Source organism: Strix uralensis, chromosome 9, assembly GCF_047716275.1.
Source record: "Strix uralensis isolate ZFMK-TIS-50842 chromosome 9, bStrUra1, whole genome shotgun sequence".
NCBI lineage: Eukaryota > Metazoa > Chordata > Aves > Strigiformes > Strigidae > Strix > Strix uralensis.
In genome coordinates, this window is record NC_133980.1 from 29,683,761 (window position 1) to 29,699,803 (window position 16,043).

General features: G+C 48.3%; 3 protein-coding genes across 13 annotated transcripts in view; 1 reads left to right on the plus strand and 2 right to left on the minus strand.

Moving 5' to 3' along the window:
• Window positions 1-405, minus strand: part of PAK2 (p21 (RAC1) activated kinase 2) — a 47,948-nt gene extending 47,543 nt beyond the window's left edge. The window contains exon 1 of one of the 2 annotated variants that reach the window (XM_074878021.1): window positions 241-405. The gene's annotated coding sequence lies outside the window, so the exon portion shown is untranslated. The remainder of the gene's footprint in view (window positions 1-240) is intronic. The other variant, XM_074878023.1, reaches the window with a different exon arrangement.
• A 4,347-nt stretch (window positions 406-4,752) lies between these two features.
• On the minus strand, window positions 4,753-10,396 carry PIGX (phosphatidylinositol glycan anchor biosynthesis class X). The gene is made up of 6 exons (XM_074878031.1): window positions 10,193-10,396; window positions 9,496-9,559; window positions 8,895-9,036; window positions 7,750-7,963; window positions 6,404-6,504; window positions 4,753-5,324 (listed from the first exon to the last, which is right to left on the minus strand). The coding sequence occupies exons 1-6, from the start codon at window positions 10,260-10,262 to the stop codon at window positions 5,151-5,153; spliced, it is 765 nt and encodes a 254-aa protein (XP_074734132.1). The 5' UTR covers window positions 10,263-10,396; the 3' UTR covers window positions 4,753-5,150.
• Window positions 10,397-10,528: 132 nt separating this feature from the next.
• On the plus strand, window positions 10,529-14,598 carry CEP19 (centrosomal protein 19). Of its 10 annotated transcripts, none has more exons than XM_074878039.1 (4): window positions 10,529-10,602; window positions 12,532-12,633; window positions 13,104-13,302; window positions 13,611-14,598. In XM_074878039.1, the coding sequence occupies exons 3-4, from the start codon at window positions 13,173-13,175 to the stop codon at window positions 13,970-13,972; spliced, it is 492 nt and encodes a 163-aa protein (XP_074734140.1). In that variant the 5' UTR covers window positions 10,529-10,602; window positions 12,532-12,633; window positions 13,104-13,172; the 3' UTR covers window positions 13,973-14,598. The 10 variants fall into 10 exon arrangements, with proteins under 10 accessions (XP_074734140.1, XP_074734136.1, XP_074734142.1 ...); XM_074878035.1 differs by having other exon boundaries at window positions 10,532-10,602; window positions 11,296-12,633; XM_074878034.1 differs by having other exon boundaries at window positions 10,565-10,602; window positions 10,950-12,633.
• The last annotated feature ends 1,445 nt before the right edge of the window (window positions 14,599-16,043 follow it).

The following is a 16,043-nucleotide window of genomic DNA, read 5'->3' on the forward strand; positions in this document are numbered from 1 at the left end:
ACCACCGCCCTCCCGAAGCCGGACCAGGCGAGGCGCCCTCGGCCCGGCCGGGCCGGCAGCACTCGGTGCCTGACGCCACAGGGACAGCGGGGCCGCGCTGCCGGAAGCGCCGTGAGGGGAAGGAGGGGAGGGGGGGGTGTGGAGGGAGCCGCCGCCCCGAGCTCGCTGCCCGCCGCAGGCCCGGCCCGGCGGACTCCACAAAGGACGGAAGGCGCGGCCGGCAGGTGGGAGCGGACTCACCGGGCTGGGGCGGCGCCTGCCGCCTCGGGGGACGGACGGGCTGAGCGGGGCGCGGCCGCCACACGGCGCCTCGGCAATGGCGGCGGCGGGACCCACCGAGGCGGCGGCGGCAGGAGCCGGAGGGGGAAGCGGAACCGCCGCGCGTGGCCACAGCCCGCGAGGGCGGGCGGGGGCGGGGCGCCGCCCACGCGACTCCAACTCCCGGCGGGCACCGCGCCCGCGCAGGAAATGGCGGCCGCGCGCGGGGGCTCATGGGAGGCGCGGCCCGGCCCGGCCCTCGCGTCGCTGAGGGCAGCGCGGGGCCGGTGCGTCGCAGCGGGCCCGGGCCGGGGCCTGAGGGGCCTCGGGGCAGTACCCGCGCCGGGGAATCACCGTCCCAGCCCCACCCCTGAGGGCCGGGTAGGGCCCCGGCTGGGACGGGAGGAGGAGAGGCACGGGGCACCGCGGCTCAGGGCCTCCTTAGCCCCCTCATCCTCACGCCCAAGGCACAGCGGTGCTGTTTTCAGGTCATCGAAGCTTCATATACGGAACATGTTTTTTTTTCTAGGGCGGTGGGGTATAGCCAGCTGTAGGGGCAAAAGCTTACCGCCCTATTAAAACACAATCCCAGAATCATCTCGGTTGGAAAAGCCCTTGAAGCTCCTCCAGTCCAGCCATGAACCTCACCCTGACCGTTCCCAACTCCACCAGATCCCTCAGCGCTGGGTCAACCCGACTCTTATAAAAGCCAGATGCAGACCACTTCTAAACTGGCTCTTTCTTCACGCCTCGCTTCCATCTTCAGGCATTTAAATGTGAGGTTATTTCCTCAGTGCTTCATTTCAAGAGGAAAACCAGTTGGACACAGCTCGGTGGCTTCATGCCGTGCTGCAGTGTCTCCTCGAGGCCTGCCCTGGCTCCCTGAGGTGACAGGGCTGGTGGCAGCCAGCCCACTCTGACCAGGAGGTTGGGAAGGGTGTCTGAGAGCACCACGGTGCTCATCCTTGATGTGCCTCCTCTGTGCTATGCTCGCTCTTCCTCTTGCCCTGAAGGTACTGGAAGGGGCTCATTTTTGTATCAACACAGCTGACAACAAATTAACCCTTCTCCCACCAACTTCTCAGGTCCCGAAGTCCCCACGGCTCAGGGTTCAGCATTACCGGTGACAGCAGCGTGCGTTAGCTGCAGCAGCAGGACACAGCAGCTTTCCATGTTGCCACTTCCTACCATCAGTGACCAAAGCCACCACTCAGATGCCCAGGATCCAAGAAGTGCAGCGGTTACACAGCTAAGAAAGCAGTGTATGTACCCTCAAGACTTCTTCCCCCAAAACTCCTGTGATGATACACTTAATCTTCCAGATGAGTTCCCCAAGTATCCACCTGCCCTGCAGCCTGGGCCTTACCTCCTCTGTCAGTCCAGGCTTGAAGCAGCATCCGATTTGTCTTTCAGAAGGAGAAGAACATGCATCAGGCAGCTCCTCTTCATAAAGGTCTTGGGGGAAAGTAGCAGGCTTCCACTAAGGCCTCGAACTTCCATAGGGGTCCAGGTGCAAAGAGTGCAAATCAGACTTTCCAGCTTCTATTGTTTTCAGCCAACACTTGCCGGCTCTCTTCTCTCTTGCTCTTCGCAGAATCACTGCAGAGCCAATGGTCACAGAAAACTTGCCCCTACAGACCTGCCTTATTTCAGAACAGTACTCCAGTGACCCTGCTGTGGCCTGCTCTGATCTGCTTCCTTCTGCGGGCAAGGCCATCAGCTTCGCTTCTCTTTGCACATTGCTTTGTTACTTTCCCATTCTGACTCAACTCCGCACTCGATCCTCCCAGGATTAAGCTTTTGCTAATTCATCTCTGCATGTACCTCTCAAGAAACCACACAGGTTTCTGAATTTCACACCTCCCTCAGCTCTATTTTCCTTCCCTATAAGGTAATCTTACTTCTCCTTGATGCTTCAGCCTTGTACCCCTAAACCCAGAATCACAGAATCACCTAGGTTGGAAAGGACCTTGAAGATCATCTAGTCCAACCATGAACCTCACCCTGACCGTTCCCAACTCCACCAGATCCCTCAGTGCTGGGTCAACCCAACTCTTAAACCCCTCCAGGGATGGGGACTCCCCCCCTGCCCTGGGCAGCCCATTCCAACACCCAACAACCCCTTCTGCAAAGAAATACTTCCTAATATCTAGTCTAAACCTTCCCTGGCGCAACTTGAGGCCATTACCTCTTGTCCTATCGCTTATTACTTGGTTAAAGAGACTCATCCCCCCTCTCTGCACCCTCCTTTCAGGGAGTTGTAGAGGGCCATGAGGTCTCCCCTCAGCCTCCTCTTCTCCAGACTAAACCCCCCCAGTTCCCTCAGCCGCTCCTCGTACGACATGTGCTCCAGCTCCTAACCCCCTTGGCTCCTGCTCCAAACTTTCTCAAAATCCTTACCCCCCTCCCAGTCTTCTGTCTCCCTCCTCAGGCACACCTTTTTAAACAATCTGGGAGGGTTTTGATTTGGTTTGGTTTTGTTATACCCATTCATGATTCAGAAAGTCTTAACTCCTAACGAGGCCTTTAACACCCTAGCTCCTCCCCCTTTTATTGCTCCAATTCAGTCCTTACAGACACTAACGATGGATATGTTTGTCTCCATCCCTTGTTTTCTTCTCTTGCTAAGAGCTCATAGCCACCTCATTTCTGTCTCCAAAGCTGCCAGAATTCTTCCCCAGGGAAATGGCTGCCTTATGGCTCATCCTCCATATCTGCCAGTGATCCCTGTAGGGCTGGCACCTGCACCCTCCTGCATCTGGCACACCATCAGGGCATGCTAAATGCAGGGCTTACTTAATGACAGTAGTTTCTGGTACGGGTGAGAAAGTTTAACTGGCAAATTCCTTTGTACTTAATAGTTATTAGACGTATTAACAATTTTTAAAAAAAACCCTTGTCTACCATATTTATAATACAAATGCTATGGATTTAAAAGCAGCAAATGTTTGCTATTTGCCATAACGAAAAACATCCATTGAGAAGTTCTGCGATTTCTCTCATATTTTACATTACTCAGAATCAGTATTACTCAAGTGCAGCTGAAAAGCTTATCAGTGTGATCTTGATGAATTTTAGATACACTTAGTGAGCCACACGCCAACCAAAGTGAGAGGTGCACATTCAAACTGTCCCGAAGTCAATTATTGCATTATTGACAGCACTAAGCCCCCTGTAATTCAAGCCCTTCCTGCCTCAGTTTCTCTTACAGCATCTTACCACTAATGTGGGTTTCCATTCCCACATCCTCACTCGTACAGATTTCCAAATCATCCACTTGTCTATTTTTGCCACTTGCCGTATTTTTCGTTTGTCCAAACACCACCACCATTTCCCTTCACTAGGCTATGATATCGGGCAGCTTGCTTTAGCTAAGGAATTCAACCTGTGATTTTCAACTGGTGTTCTCCGATGTTAAAAAAACCTGTGAGCTTTCAGGTGATAAAGACCTGCCAGAGCTGAGTGGCAATCTGGGACATTGACATTCCAAGGGTCAGACTGCAACAGATAATTACTTACCTGCGCAAGAGAGAAAGCACAAGAGCAAAGTCAACTCTGGGAATTAAGAATCCCTCTCAGAGACAAGCGTTACAATACTGGTCCACAGCCCTGCTGTGGTTAAACAGGCCGCCAAATCTCTCTGCAATTGTTCTCTTTAATTTCTCCCTTCCCCCAAGCAGATGCAGATGCAGGGCATGACTCCTCTGAGGTAGCAGATGAAGTACTGGCGCAGCCGTCATCATTCAGCAGTGAAGGGAAAACAAGAGCCCAGTGTCAGAGCACTCACCAACCTGTCGTGGGCGAAGTCACAAGACGAGCTCTCTATTGAATTCCAGCAGAAGCAGAAAGATGCCCAACGGATCCTGAAGCTACAGCTGGACAGTGATGAAAGGACGATTCTGCTGATGAGAAGTCTCAGCTGCACACAGAGCCCTCAGAAGGAGGACAAAATTTGAAAACCAGAGTTTTCATTGATCCCCCTCGCACACGCACTCCCCCAATCACCTGCTTTCACTAGCTCTCAGCTTATAGGGAATAAAATCTATTTTCTCCACCAACAGTTCCCAGGAGTTACCGTAAACTCACAATGCCACCTACTGACAATTAGAAACAGCAACAGAGCACTTTGGTCAATCCAGAGCAATTCAGGTTTTCCATGAAGTAATTTCCTCTCCATTTCCTTGTATTTATCAGCTGTTTTGATGGCTGAATGCAAGTCTCCTAAATATTTGCTTCTAGTTAATATCTTTTCACCAGCTTCCACCTTCCAAGGGTTATTCTTTCCACTTCTGAAATAATAGGGTGAAATTTCTTTCAAATTTTCTAAACACTTTCAGGTCTAATTTGAGAAAGAACAGCCAATCTCTCCCAGTTATTAGAATGGGAGGGATTAGAATGGAAGAGATTACATGGGAGACATAAGCCTTGTCCTGTCCCAGGTAAGCACAGAATGTCTCTTCACAAATTCATATGTAACCCACCTGGACAACAAGCTTAAAATTCAGAAATTTTAATGGCTGGATAACGTTTTTCATACCCTTAATAACCAATCCCTGAGCACGTTGGTTTAAATTAAAGAAATACAAACACTTCTGGAAGACACAACACTGTAGCCGAAGCAGGCTCTGGGCCAGGGGGAGGGAATCAGCACCGAGACCGCGGCAGTCCTGCCAGTTTTTTGCAGCGTTATTCCTCCCCTCCACCTGCTTTGTCTATTGACAGCACACTAAAACAGCCTTATGGTGTGTGAAAGGTGTCTGTAAGAATTAGGCCAAGGGAACTACTACCCGTTATGGGACCCTCGCACATTAACAAGATACAAATAACAGCAGAATAGGATTCATTTAGGAAGCTGATGCAGTATTCAGTTGGTTTTGCTGGATGAAGGTCAGTCATTCCGTATTTCTTTGTTCTGAGCAGGTCACCAGGGAGAAGTGTCCATATTTGCATACAGCTGCAAGAATCAGACTGGAACAGAGCACCGTGGCAAGAAGAGTCACGACACACACTAACAAACTGTGTTGCCTGAGCCCCACTGGAACCTGTAGAATCAATTCCTCATACACCTACAAAGAAAAAATAAATGGATTACACGCATTTAACAAGCTATTTCTTTTTGACCGCAACTTAAAGGGTTAGTAACCAGACCACTGTTTAATTAGCCCTTTGCTAAGGCTTCCTCTGGGATTCGAAATCGAAACCAAGATGGACATCACAGCAAATGGAGCACCAGCCGCTCCCACAGTACAAAGCTCAGTAAATGTAACTGCTACCATTTTAAATGGTAGCCATTTCTATCCTTCGTATCTTTGTTCTTACAACAGGCTTGCCATTGAGGACATGTATGTAACACAGCATGGAAGAGAGAAGCTCTCAGAACGAGCATTTCTGGGATCACTGAGAAGCCAGCTTTCTCCAAAAAACTACTTGGTTTCTCTGTGATGCAGAAAGCTCCAAAATGTTTCCGGACAAGAGCTGCAGATACCCCAGATGTCTGCAGGTATCTTAAATATAGGAAGGCACATGTGTTACAAAAACAACAGATTTGTTACGAAACAAACCGGTCTTATTTCTGAATCTCTACGCTACTGCGACCCTTTCAAGTATCAAAGGCAAGCTGTTGACCACACTAAAGATCCAACTTTCCTTGGTTTTGAACACAGAATAAAGAAACTTTACCTTTTCCTAGACACTTAGCCAATCAGATAACAACCAAACAAACAGAAATGGCCTTTTTTTAAGATGCTATCTCTTCAATCTTCAGGGTGTTACCCCTCCTTTAGATAGATCATAAAGTAGTTTTCCACCTCGTTACTGCTCTGAAGCACCTATTTTGCAAAGACCTTTCTTAATTTGACCACTGCCAATTATATCCTAGAATTCCAAGAAAACTATTTAAAAATGGGGAGGAGAGCAGCTGCCATAAAGGACTAGAAGAGCACAGAGTGACTACAAGCACACCAGAAGGGCAGGATAACACCCACTAAAAGCTGCTCAGAAAGGAAGAAGGGAGCCTCCCTAAAGAGGAATCACACAACTAGTCTTTTACTGATTAACTCCTGTGCTATGGAAGCTGCTAATCACAGAAAAAAGGCAGCAATTGTTAAATGAGAACCATGAATTCCCACCAGCACTGAGAACTCACAGGTTTGTGTGTTACGCTGTACCACTGACAGGTGCCGCCAGTTTTGCCCGAACAGGGAGCTTCCACTTCAGCAGGCTTCCAACACTCTGTTGAGAGGCGATCTATGGGAGACATTAATGCATCAGCAAGATCCACACGGGGTGAAACAATATCGCCAGCAAGAATTTTTCAAATGAGGTATCTTTCCTCCACAGCAACTTAACAGGATCTACTCCCTGAAAGCCAATAGGTGAAACAGCAGTGATAGAAATGTGCCGGCTAATCTGCACAGTCACAGGGGTGCCAGGCAGTCCTTTCCATGAACTTTGCAACTCTTCCCTTCCTGATACAGTAGGTACCCAAGAAAGACTCTCACCTGTGTGGTATCTTGGCCCTTCTGTCCTTAACAGGGCAAAGAATTCATCATGGGCCTCAACTTTAGCCATACAGTTATAATTTCCCCCAAAACAAAGAAGTCATTCTTCCATTTCTTCATGTTGGCCTCCTGTTGGCACATGCAAGAACTCCCCTCTGATGCTTTAAAAGCTTGCATATAAATAATAAATGTTTTCCTGCTCATAAGTAGTAAATATGGCAGAAAAATGGGAAGAATTCACACCCCTTTTTTAATTGACCAGGCAGTCTCCTCGGCCCCTAAGTCTATCCCAGAAAATCACTGCTCAAATAATGCACAAGTGAAGATAAAGGAGCTGAGAATCATTAGCACATTTGACTTGGCAGCTAGCAAGAATGATTTTGTGAAAGTAATTACGATTTGTAGCAAAAATGTAGGATTTCATTGTTCATGCAATTTGAAATATTCATTGACAATGGATATCAGGTTCTTGTTTCATGGTTGTCTGAGACTCCAACCATTCTAACCTTCAGGCACACAGTTTTCTACAGTCCCCCCTTATATGTAGGGAATGCAGAAAGACAGTTCTAAATACGTGATAGTGAATATTAAATACACCCTGCACGGCTTCAGCTGCCAAGAGAAACGCTGTGGAAAGCAGTCTGAGCAGCTGACCTTTAACAAGCCAGGGCCTGCCGGGATTGTGACAAACTGACCAACTGCCAACGCTTTCAGGCAAAAGAGCCCAAACAGCCCGCTACAGCACAAGGGTACAACAGCAGCAGCGCAACACCAAGAAGTCTGTTGACAATTAATCTGCCTTTGGTCAGGCAGCAGCAGCATTCAAAGAGGAAGACAATGTGGTCTTTATCAGGGCCACTATCTTCCCCTCATGTTCACATGACTGCTCAGAGCTCCAGCTCCGGAAGAGAAACACAGAACCAGATTCCAAGCTCCGGATTGCCCACAGTTATTCCTCTCTCCCCAAAAGAGCAGGTAACGAGACTCTCACTGTCACAGCAGCAGACCAGTACTTCCGGGCTCTTCAGAACAACCAACGCTTCCTCACTCTCTTCTGCTGGCCGGTGGTACCGCCCGTGCACTGGCAAAGCAGCTCTAAAGCAGCGAGAGCACTGAGGGTCGGGTTCCATGTACAGGAGAACAAGATGATCTGTGGCCAAGTACTCAGGAGCCTCCACATCAACGACATCAGGAATTAACACCACCTGCAAGTGGAGAAAGATACAGATGTGGTTGCGATCAGAATCAACACAAGGGAGGGATGTGGGGAAAAAAAAAAGTAATGTATGAACGTTTTGTGCATGATTCTGGGATTGAAGAGGCCACTGTCTGCTGCAGTAACCTACTGCAGCATCAGAAGGAAAAACTATTTTTCTCATTCTGTTGTCTAACATTGCGCCTGATTTTGTGGTCAGGAAGATCAAGTCGGAAATTCTGTCCTTAAACTGTTCCAAAATAACTTTTTAAGTCCCTCTGCAGTGAGTGATTCTTACGTGTGAAAAGTTTACAGTGCAACCATGCCTACAGCCAAACCTAAGAGGCATTAGCTTAATGACATGTATAAGCACGGCCATCCCAAGCATCCCAACAGCAGAAGTTGCCCAGAGTCTTTGCATCCACGTTTTAACTCAATTAATTGCCTAAGGAGATTACTTTAAAACCACAGCCTTAGCACGTCTCTCTACCCAGAATGCGAAGCAAAGACTGGAAAGCAACACAGAAAGCTGTGATGAAAACAACCCCTTGAAACAACTCAGTCCGAATGTGCAGCACGCTACTTAGAGCTCACCACCACCTCTTTTATGGGGGTTAACCTTCCACCTTCTCAATGCAAACAGCTTTTACCATAGCTGCTCATCTGGGGCTGAGCAGAGTAGCAGGGCCTCCCTGGAACACATGTCTGTGCGTAGAAATATCAGCAGCACACGACACAAAACGCCCTGCACCCAGCAACGCTGATCAAGCTGAGAGATGCAATGAGATGTCTCGAAGATGCTACTGTGCAACATCTCCTTCCAGGGAAAGGAATTAATCAACTTGATTATCGAGTCAGATAACGACCAGAGATTACAACTTCCTGAGCATACTCGTCCTTATCTGACTAACTGCCAGATGTCTTAGCTTTGGGGTTGTTACCTTGGTTAAATTGTGTCGCTGCAGCGATGCCAGCTCGTAGGGATCCACGTAGATTCCTGGTGGAAGACGAGTTCTGGCTGCCACTGCGCATCCTCCTGCATCCTCCCCCACTACACCAAGTTCTACCTTCACCAGCAGGTCCCTTCAAACAAGCAACAGAAGCAAAATCTTTCTACCCACACTTCAAAAGATAGAGACATGCTCCCAAACACACAGAGATGAGACGCAGCTCTCGTGTGCTCTGTGTGACAAACTCAGAAAGCAGTTCTCTGCCAAGCCATGCTGTCCTTCTCTGCTTAAGATGATGTAGTTCATCCTAACTCGACATCCATGATCAAAATGAAGTTTCACTTCTTTGCTAACTTCTCAGAACACCAACGGCCTCCACCTAGATCTTAGAAAGGGGCCTCTTGCTCCTCCTACATTATAGCTTGTAATTGTTAATTACTTGATCGTGCTAATACATTCCTAGTGCCTAGCCATGCCTACAGATCACGGCTCAGTGAGCTGATACAACTGTGCACGAATTAGAAGAGAAGCTTCTTCACACGTAAAATTACCCGGCGCATTATTCTGATGCGGCCCCAGGGTGACAGCTCACCTGTGAAACCCCTCTTTCAGAAGCTCCTGCGTGACAGTGGCATCCTGACAAGCAGCCTGCACATCTGAGATAACAGAACAAACGAGTAACAGTGTTTACAGAATAGCACACGTAATTACCACACACGGGCAGACAACTTTAACAAGCAGAGTCGTATAACCTGTGAAGACATCATCTGCAAAACCTCTCACAGCAGAAGGGAAGCAGCATCGCACTGAGATCAACAGCAGAAGAGGTTTCTTAGGTCACTGACTGAGCCCTGCTTCCCAAACCCAGAACCCAGCCCTACAAACGAGCAGGCGCACACCGCTCCACACTCGTGTAAATAAATATTTACAAGATAAAAGCCCGAACGACGCGGCTCGGACCGGCTGGTGTCAGTACAACGCGAGCCCCGGCGCTGGATTAAGCGGCCGCGGAGGCGCGGTGGCCGCAGTACGGCCACCCGCGGAGGCCGTTTGCCCCGCCCCGATGTTTCCTGACACACAGCCCGGCCGTTTGTCATCACGCGGCACCGCCCGGAGCCTCGGCTCGGCCGAGCTCTAAGCGAGGGGGAAGGCCCTCACCTCCTCCGCCCAGGCCCGGGGCCGCCTGGCCGCCTTCACCCAGCCCCGGTCCCGCAGCAGCGGGAAGCGCAGGGAGCCGCCCGCGGGTCCGCTTTCCCCCGACCCCTCCGCCAGGCCGGGCCGGCACTTACGGAGGACGCAGAGGAGCGCGGCCAGCCCGGCGCGGAGCAGCGCCTCAGCCCGCCGCCGCCCGCCCGCCATGGCGGGCCCGCTCCGCACGGCCCCGGTCCGGGCGCCCAGGAGGCCCGCCTGACCCCGCGGCGCCTATCCGCCCCTCGCTCCGCGCCGCCGCCGGACCCGCCGCTAAACGCTGCCTCGGCGCTTCAGTGTCGCCGCTGTCCCCAACCGGTGCGCGGGTCCGCAGAGACAGGGGCCGGCCAGCCGCCGCCGCGGCCCACAGGCGTTAGCGTGGGCAGCCCGGAGGGGGCCTTCGGCGCCAGGGCGCGGCGGCGCGGCCGTAGCCATGGCAACCGCGCAGGGAGCTGGCCGGGCCCGGGCCGCCGCTGAGGCGCTTTCCTGCTCGGTCCCGCCGGCGCCAGAGGTAAGGAGAAGGGGCGAGAGGCGGGAAGGACGAACCCGATCATACCCCACTTCCTTCCACTCTCAGCGTTTAGGCTTCGACCCCGCACGACCGGGCGGAAACAACCGAGAGAAAAGCGGCTTTTTAACGGCAAAAATAGTTCTGCTGTAGCACAGAACTTGGCAGGGCAAACCCCCCCCCACACCTATTTGTGTTTCAGAGCTACTGAAACCAGCTTTTCATGCCTGGTAGTGAAGGCCTCTGCTTGCATTACTTGATGATATGAAACCTCTTTCCCCTCTTTCACGCAGATCGGAATGACTCCTCTTGTCTGTATTTCTCACCTAAGGGTTTATTTGCCCTTACAGAGACGGAGGCTGGCTCTTGTGGTTGTCAACGACTCTTCAGAAAGTCATTTCAGCTCAGTTTGAAACATCGTTTCTCAGTTTAAGATAGTGAAAGTTGCTGTGGAGAGACTTACGCTTTTCTGCCCAACTCAGAACTATTTAAAAGCAAAAGGTAGAGCAACTGTAGTTAATTTTCAGTATTGAGAACATTACTGCAAATTTGAACTCTTTCCTATGTAGTTTTTAACAAAAAAGGAAGGCTTTTTAACTCAACTTCGAAGTAGCTTTTGAAGATTAATGCAATTTTTCTTGATTTGGAGACATATGTTATTTTTTGGGTATCGTTTCTTACTTTGCCTTATCTCAGTCTGTAGGGTAGTTCGAGAAGGAGATAACCTTCCCGTTGGCAAATTTTCACTTATTTAAAACCAAAATAAAAAATAACACATGCGTTCAGTGTTGTACACTAAGCTGGAAAAGAGGATCTGCAGCAGATTTGGATCTTTAAGTCTCCTCTAATATTTCATCTGACTCGAAAAGGGGACAGAGCCCAGGGCAGGGCTGATGCTGAGGAGTTCTCAAGAGCATTTTGAGTCCGGACAAATGCGGTAAGGCATAAAAAGAGAAGCTCTTGCTGCCAGTCAGACTGATGTTCCCTCTCTCCTGTTGCAAGACAAAATGCTTTAGAGAAGAATAAAAAGGGCAGTTACAGATTAACTTCCTAACCTCAATTCATGTAGTAGCTGACGGACACGCTGGTACTTAAGAGTTTAGTAGTCCTTGCTTTAAAATGAGATTCTAGTTCATACAGTATGTTCCTGCTATCCATATAAATACAGCCATATGTTTAGTGGGTCAGTCAGTGCTTCGTTCCCACTCACCCCCTTTCTCCACCTTTTAAGTAAGGCAAAAATTCCTGGTTCCTCCACGCACACACGCAGCAGCTCGGCATTTTCAAGTCTTAAGACATTCTTCACCCTTCATGAACGTTTTATAGCTTAAGCTCTACTGGTGGTAGTGTGCTGTGTAAAAAGCATTTCCATTTGTCACTTGTAAATTCTCAGCTTTTCATTTTCATTGATGGTGTATTTTAGTTTGAGAAGTAAACAGTTGAACACCATCTCCTCTCTTTAAAAAGAGTTACTATTTTCACTATCACCTAGTAAGGAGTTTACTTCTCCCTCCTCGTCCCATCTGTCATCGGTTACAGATATGGTGCTAGATCAGGTCACTCTGAAACTGTAAGAAAGCTTTACAAAAACTGACTAGGTACCTTTCCTCTTAAAATCTTTTTTTACAAAAAGGGGAATTCCAGTGTTACATATGTCAGCATGTTGGATGCAAGCTTCTCCCTTACCATATGAAATAAGGAGTATGATATCTCCAGCTTTGTGACAGAGACAAATAAAGGATATTTGAACCGTATCAATCAAATTTTGTCTTTTCAAAGCAAATATGTATAACAGACAAGTATGTATAATAGAATTCTGTCTTTGTTGCATCTCTTGCAACGTTCAGATTTAATTTTATGGAAACTCTTTCAGTGGCATTCCAAGACTTTTCGAATTTTAATTTTGTCTGCATTTTTTTCAAATATGCTCAGATAACCTTACAGCAAAAATTGCATCTTTACTGAAAAATTGGATTCGTCATGAAGATATGAACTATCAGGCAATACAAAGTTAAAAGCCTGGTGGTTTGGTAGGTAAGCAATTCCTGGCTGGAATGGGGAGCAATGGGTATAATATTGCCATAAATGTTGTTTGTGAAGAAACTGTAATACATTGATTTATTATTTTATGACATTTTTCACTTAAAAAAAGGAATAAACATTAAAAACCCCACATCTTTTAGGTATCATTTGACTGTGTAGTACTTTACTTAGCTGGTAGACCAAAAAATTAACTTGTGTGTGATATGTAATCCTGGCCGAGTGTAAAGAAAGGTATAAACAAAAATGTGTTTACAAAGATGTAAACCAGCAGTTGGGAGTTGCTGTGGGCCCTGGCACCCAGCTCGCAGAGCATGTCAGGACGCGTTCAGCTTCCACTGAAATTGGGGAGATTTAGACCCTGGCTGCGTGTTTTTACTGAACTTGGGTCACTCTAACCCTGATAAAAAGAACAGTGCCAAGAGACACACCTTCTTTCTCTTTTTTCTTTTCCTGCTTTTCAGTGAGCTTTGCTGTTGCTGAGGACATCTCTGATAAAGGTGCCCACGCTTCAGCCAGCAGCAAGAGCTGTAATGACTTATGTTGCAAAGAAGTGCGGCGTCTGCTTCCAGCCTCCATCCATTATCCTCATCTACAAAGACGACAGCGAGGATAAGACTCGCCAGCGCATCATGCCTGTCAGAAATTTCTCCAAGTTCTCAGGTGCGGTGGCTTTACTTGTAGCATTCCCCAAGTGCCCTTTGGATGCAGGGAGAGGAACAGCTAGCTGGTAGCAGCACTTCTAGTAACTGCTGGGTAGCTTCTTACCAGCATGCCCGAGGGGTTGGAGTGCATGGAGGGGTGGTTTTAGGGTAACATTTCTCCCCTGAGGAGCCCGAGGCTACATCTTAACCTGAGTAGTGGCTCTGCTAAGTCTGGAGGTCTCACTTGTAAGGGTTTGGAGAAGAGAGTCTGTTTATGAGAAGAGATTTGCTTGCAGCTCTAAGTCTTCATGGTGGCTCTCTCTTTAGACTGCAGCATGGCCGCTGAGCAGCTGAAGAATAACCCTCGGCACAAGGCTTACCTAGAAGGAGTCTCACTGCGTCAGCTGCAGAAGCTGTACAGTTTGCTGAAAGGTCATTTGAGAGGAGAGAGCCTGGCCGAGAGCTTGGAAAAGTTTCAGGAGGAAGAGACCATTGACCCAGAAGAGGATATGAACAAACTAGATGACAAGGAACTAGCCAAAAGGAAGAGCATCATGGACGAGCTCTTCGAAAAGAACAGGAAGAAGAGGGATGACCCAGATTTCATCTATGACATTGAGGTTGAGTTTCCACAGGATGAGCAGCTGGAGTCCTGTGGCTGGGACGTGGAGTCAGGAGAAGAAATCTGATTCCAGACAAAGATGTATTGGATGAGCAGTTCAGAGACAAATCTCACCGTTCTAACAGAGGGAATGATGCCAGCGTACGTATTCTACCACATTTTTCAGCTCATGCAACTGATGCACGTTACATCAGCTACATCAGAGAACCCAAGGCCTGAGGTGCTACGGCAGTTCCACATTTAAGTGAACTTTGTTTAAGAAGCCAGACTTGATGAAATGGAAATTGGGCAGCCGAACTTATTGAGTGTTTTTAGTTTTTTTTCCTATGTACGAGTGCCTAAAATAATTTAAAATTATTTAATCTTTTGTTTGTTTACATTTCAGTCAGCTCTGGCTGAAAACCTCACCAGCTTGCCTTGCTGTGATTTCTATTCAGCTTTGTCTGAAAAAGAAGTTTTAAATATTTATGTCTTGAAAGCAACGTTAAAGCTTTATTGCATAAGTATGGTATTTATTATTACTTGCTGGAATGTTAAATATATATTACTCTTTCTGGATAAATCAACACTGCATTGAGAATATTACTCATGTTTCCCGAGCGACGCTTAAATCTCCAGTTTCAGCTTACACAAATATAAATCCATATCTTTAAGAAATGTAATATCTAGAAGATAAATTAGTCTTGAAAATCAGTTTGAAATCACTGTCTTTTCAAAAGTAAGTGAGGCGTTTTGCTTCTTTATACTACTAGATGATGCCTTCTCAGTAAGCGCTCAGTTCTGGGAAAATGTGCTTGAACTATCTGAAAAAAAAAGTATTGTGGTAGAAGGTCACAAAGCCTGGGGCTGGTTTTAGAGTAAAACAAAACCTTTACCCCTGCTGCCTCATCAGACTGCAGTTCCCAGCTCACTCAAAATCATGCTAGGGGAGAACCCGACGTGACACGTAAAGCTACAGCAAAAGGCCCTGCACGGAATGTTTTGATGGTCACCGAGAAGTTTGTTACTGCAAACGAGTATTTTACTTATCTCACTGAAGTTTAATCCTGCTGTCTACCATGGCTGGTTTGTACTAGCCAAATCCTGCTCTCTTGTAAGAACTGGAGGACTAAGTTTGGGATTCTTTAGAAAATTATGCAACTCCAAAAGCTTCCCAGGTTTTGGCTTTCTGAACCTGGTGGCTGTGAGGGTTGTGAGTGCCTTCATCCTGGGCTGAGTGGCCTCAAACCAACCGATGCCTGAGGTAATTAAGGAGTTGTAAATTGCTTCCAAGACTAGTTTAGTTCCTGTCTCCCTTCTTGCAACCACAAATGAATTAAAACATGTCACTTTTGTCAATGAAACATCATATCACAGCGCAGAAGCTGGGGTTTGGAAGAGCTCTCCTCCCACACACTGAAATGATGGAGTCAGTTCTGACAAAAACCTGAAACAAGTGTCAATTAAACCACCGTGCTTTGTCATCACTGGAGAAGATGAGCGAGCTTACGTTTGTCCAGGGGAGTCTTCAGTTCAGAAGAGAAATGGAAGCCAGTGACTCACTTGCTGAAAATTAAAAAATAAAGCCTGACTCAGCAATCCCAGGAACGGAAGGGGTGTGTAGATCTCTGGCACGGGCCTTGCTCTGTTTCCAGTTAAAAATTGCAACATAACAGCATATAGAGCTCCCCCACTTGGGTGGGAGAGGATCCACGGGACCTCTGCTCCACACTCAGCACCCCCCTCCCCGGGCACAGCCGTCCTCACCGCATGAGGCCTACGCCAGGTCTAACGAGTGCTGAGCTCAGAGCCGGGGTGGGGGGGTCATCACCTCCCTGCATCGGGAGGTTCCTGCTGCCCCATTCCTCCAGCCCAGCCCGGTGGCCCTACCTGACAGGTCCTCCCAACTGGGGCTCATCTGTGAACCCAACACAAAGACACTCCACGGCCTCCTCCAGAACACAGACAGCCATCAGACAGGACAGACCCCAGGGCAGAGCCCTGCCCTTCTCACCAGCTTCCTGTTAGCACACATCCTATTACCTGCTGCCCTCTCTGCTGGATCATCCAACAGATTTTCACCCACCTGGTTGCCCACCCACCCAGACCACGACATCCTCACTTGGATGCAAGAACGTTGTGGGACACGGTATTGAAAG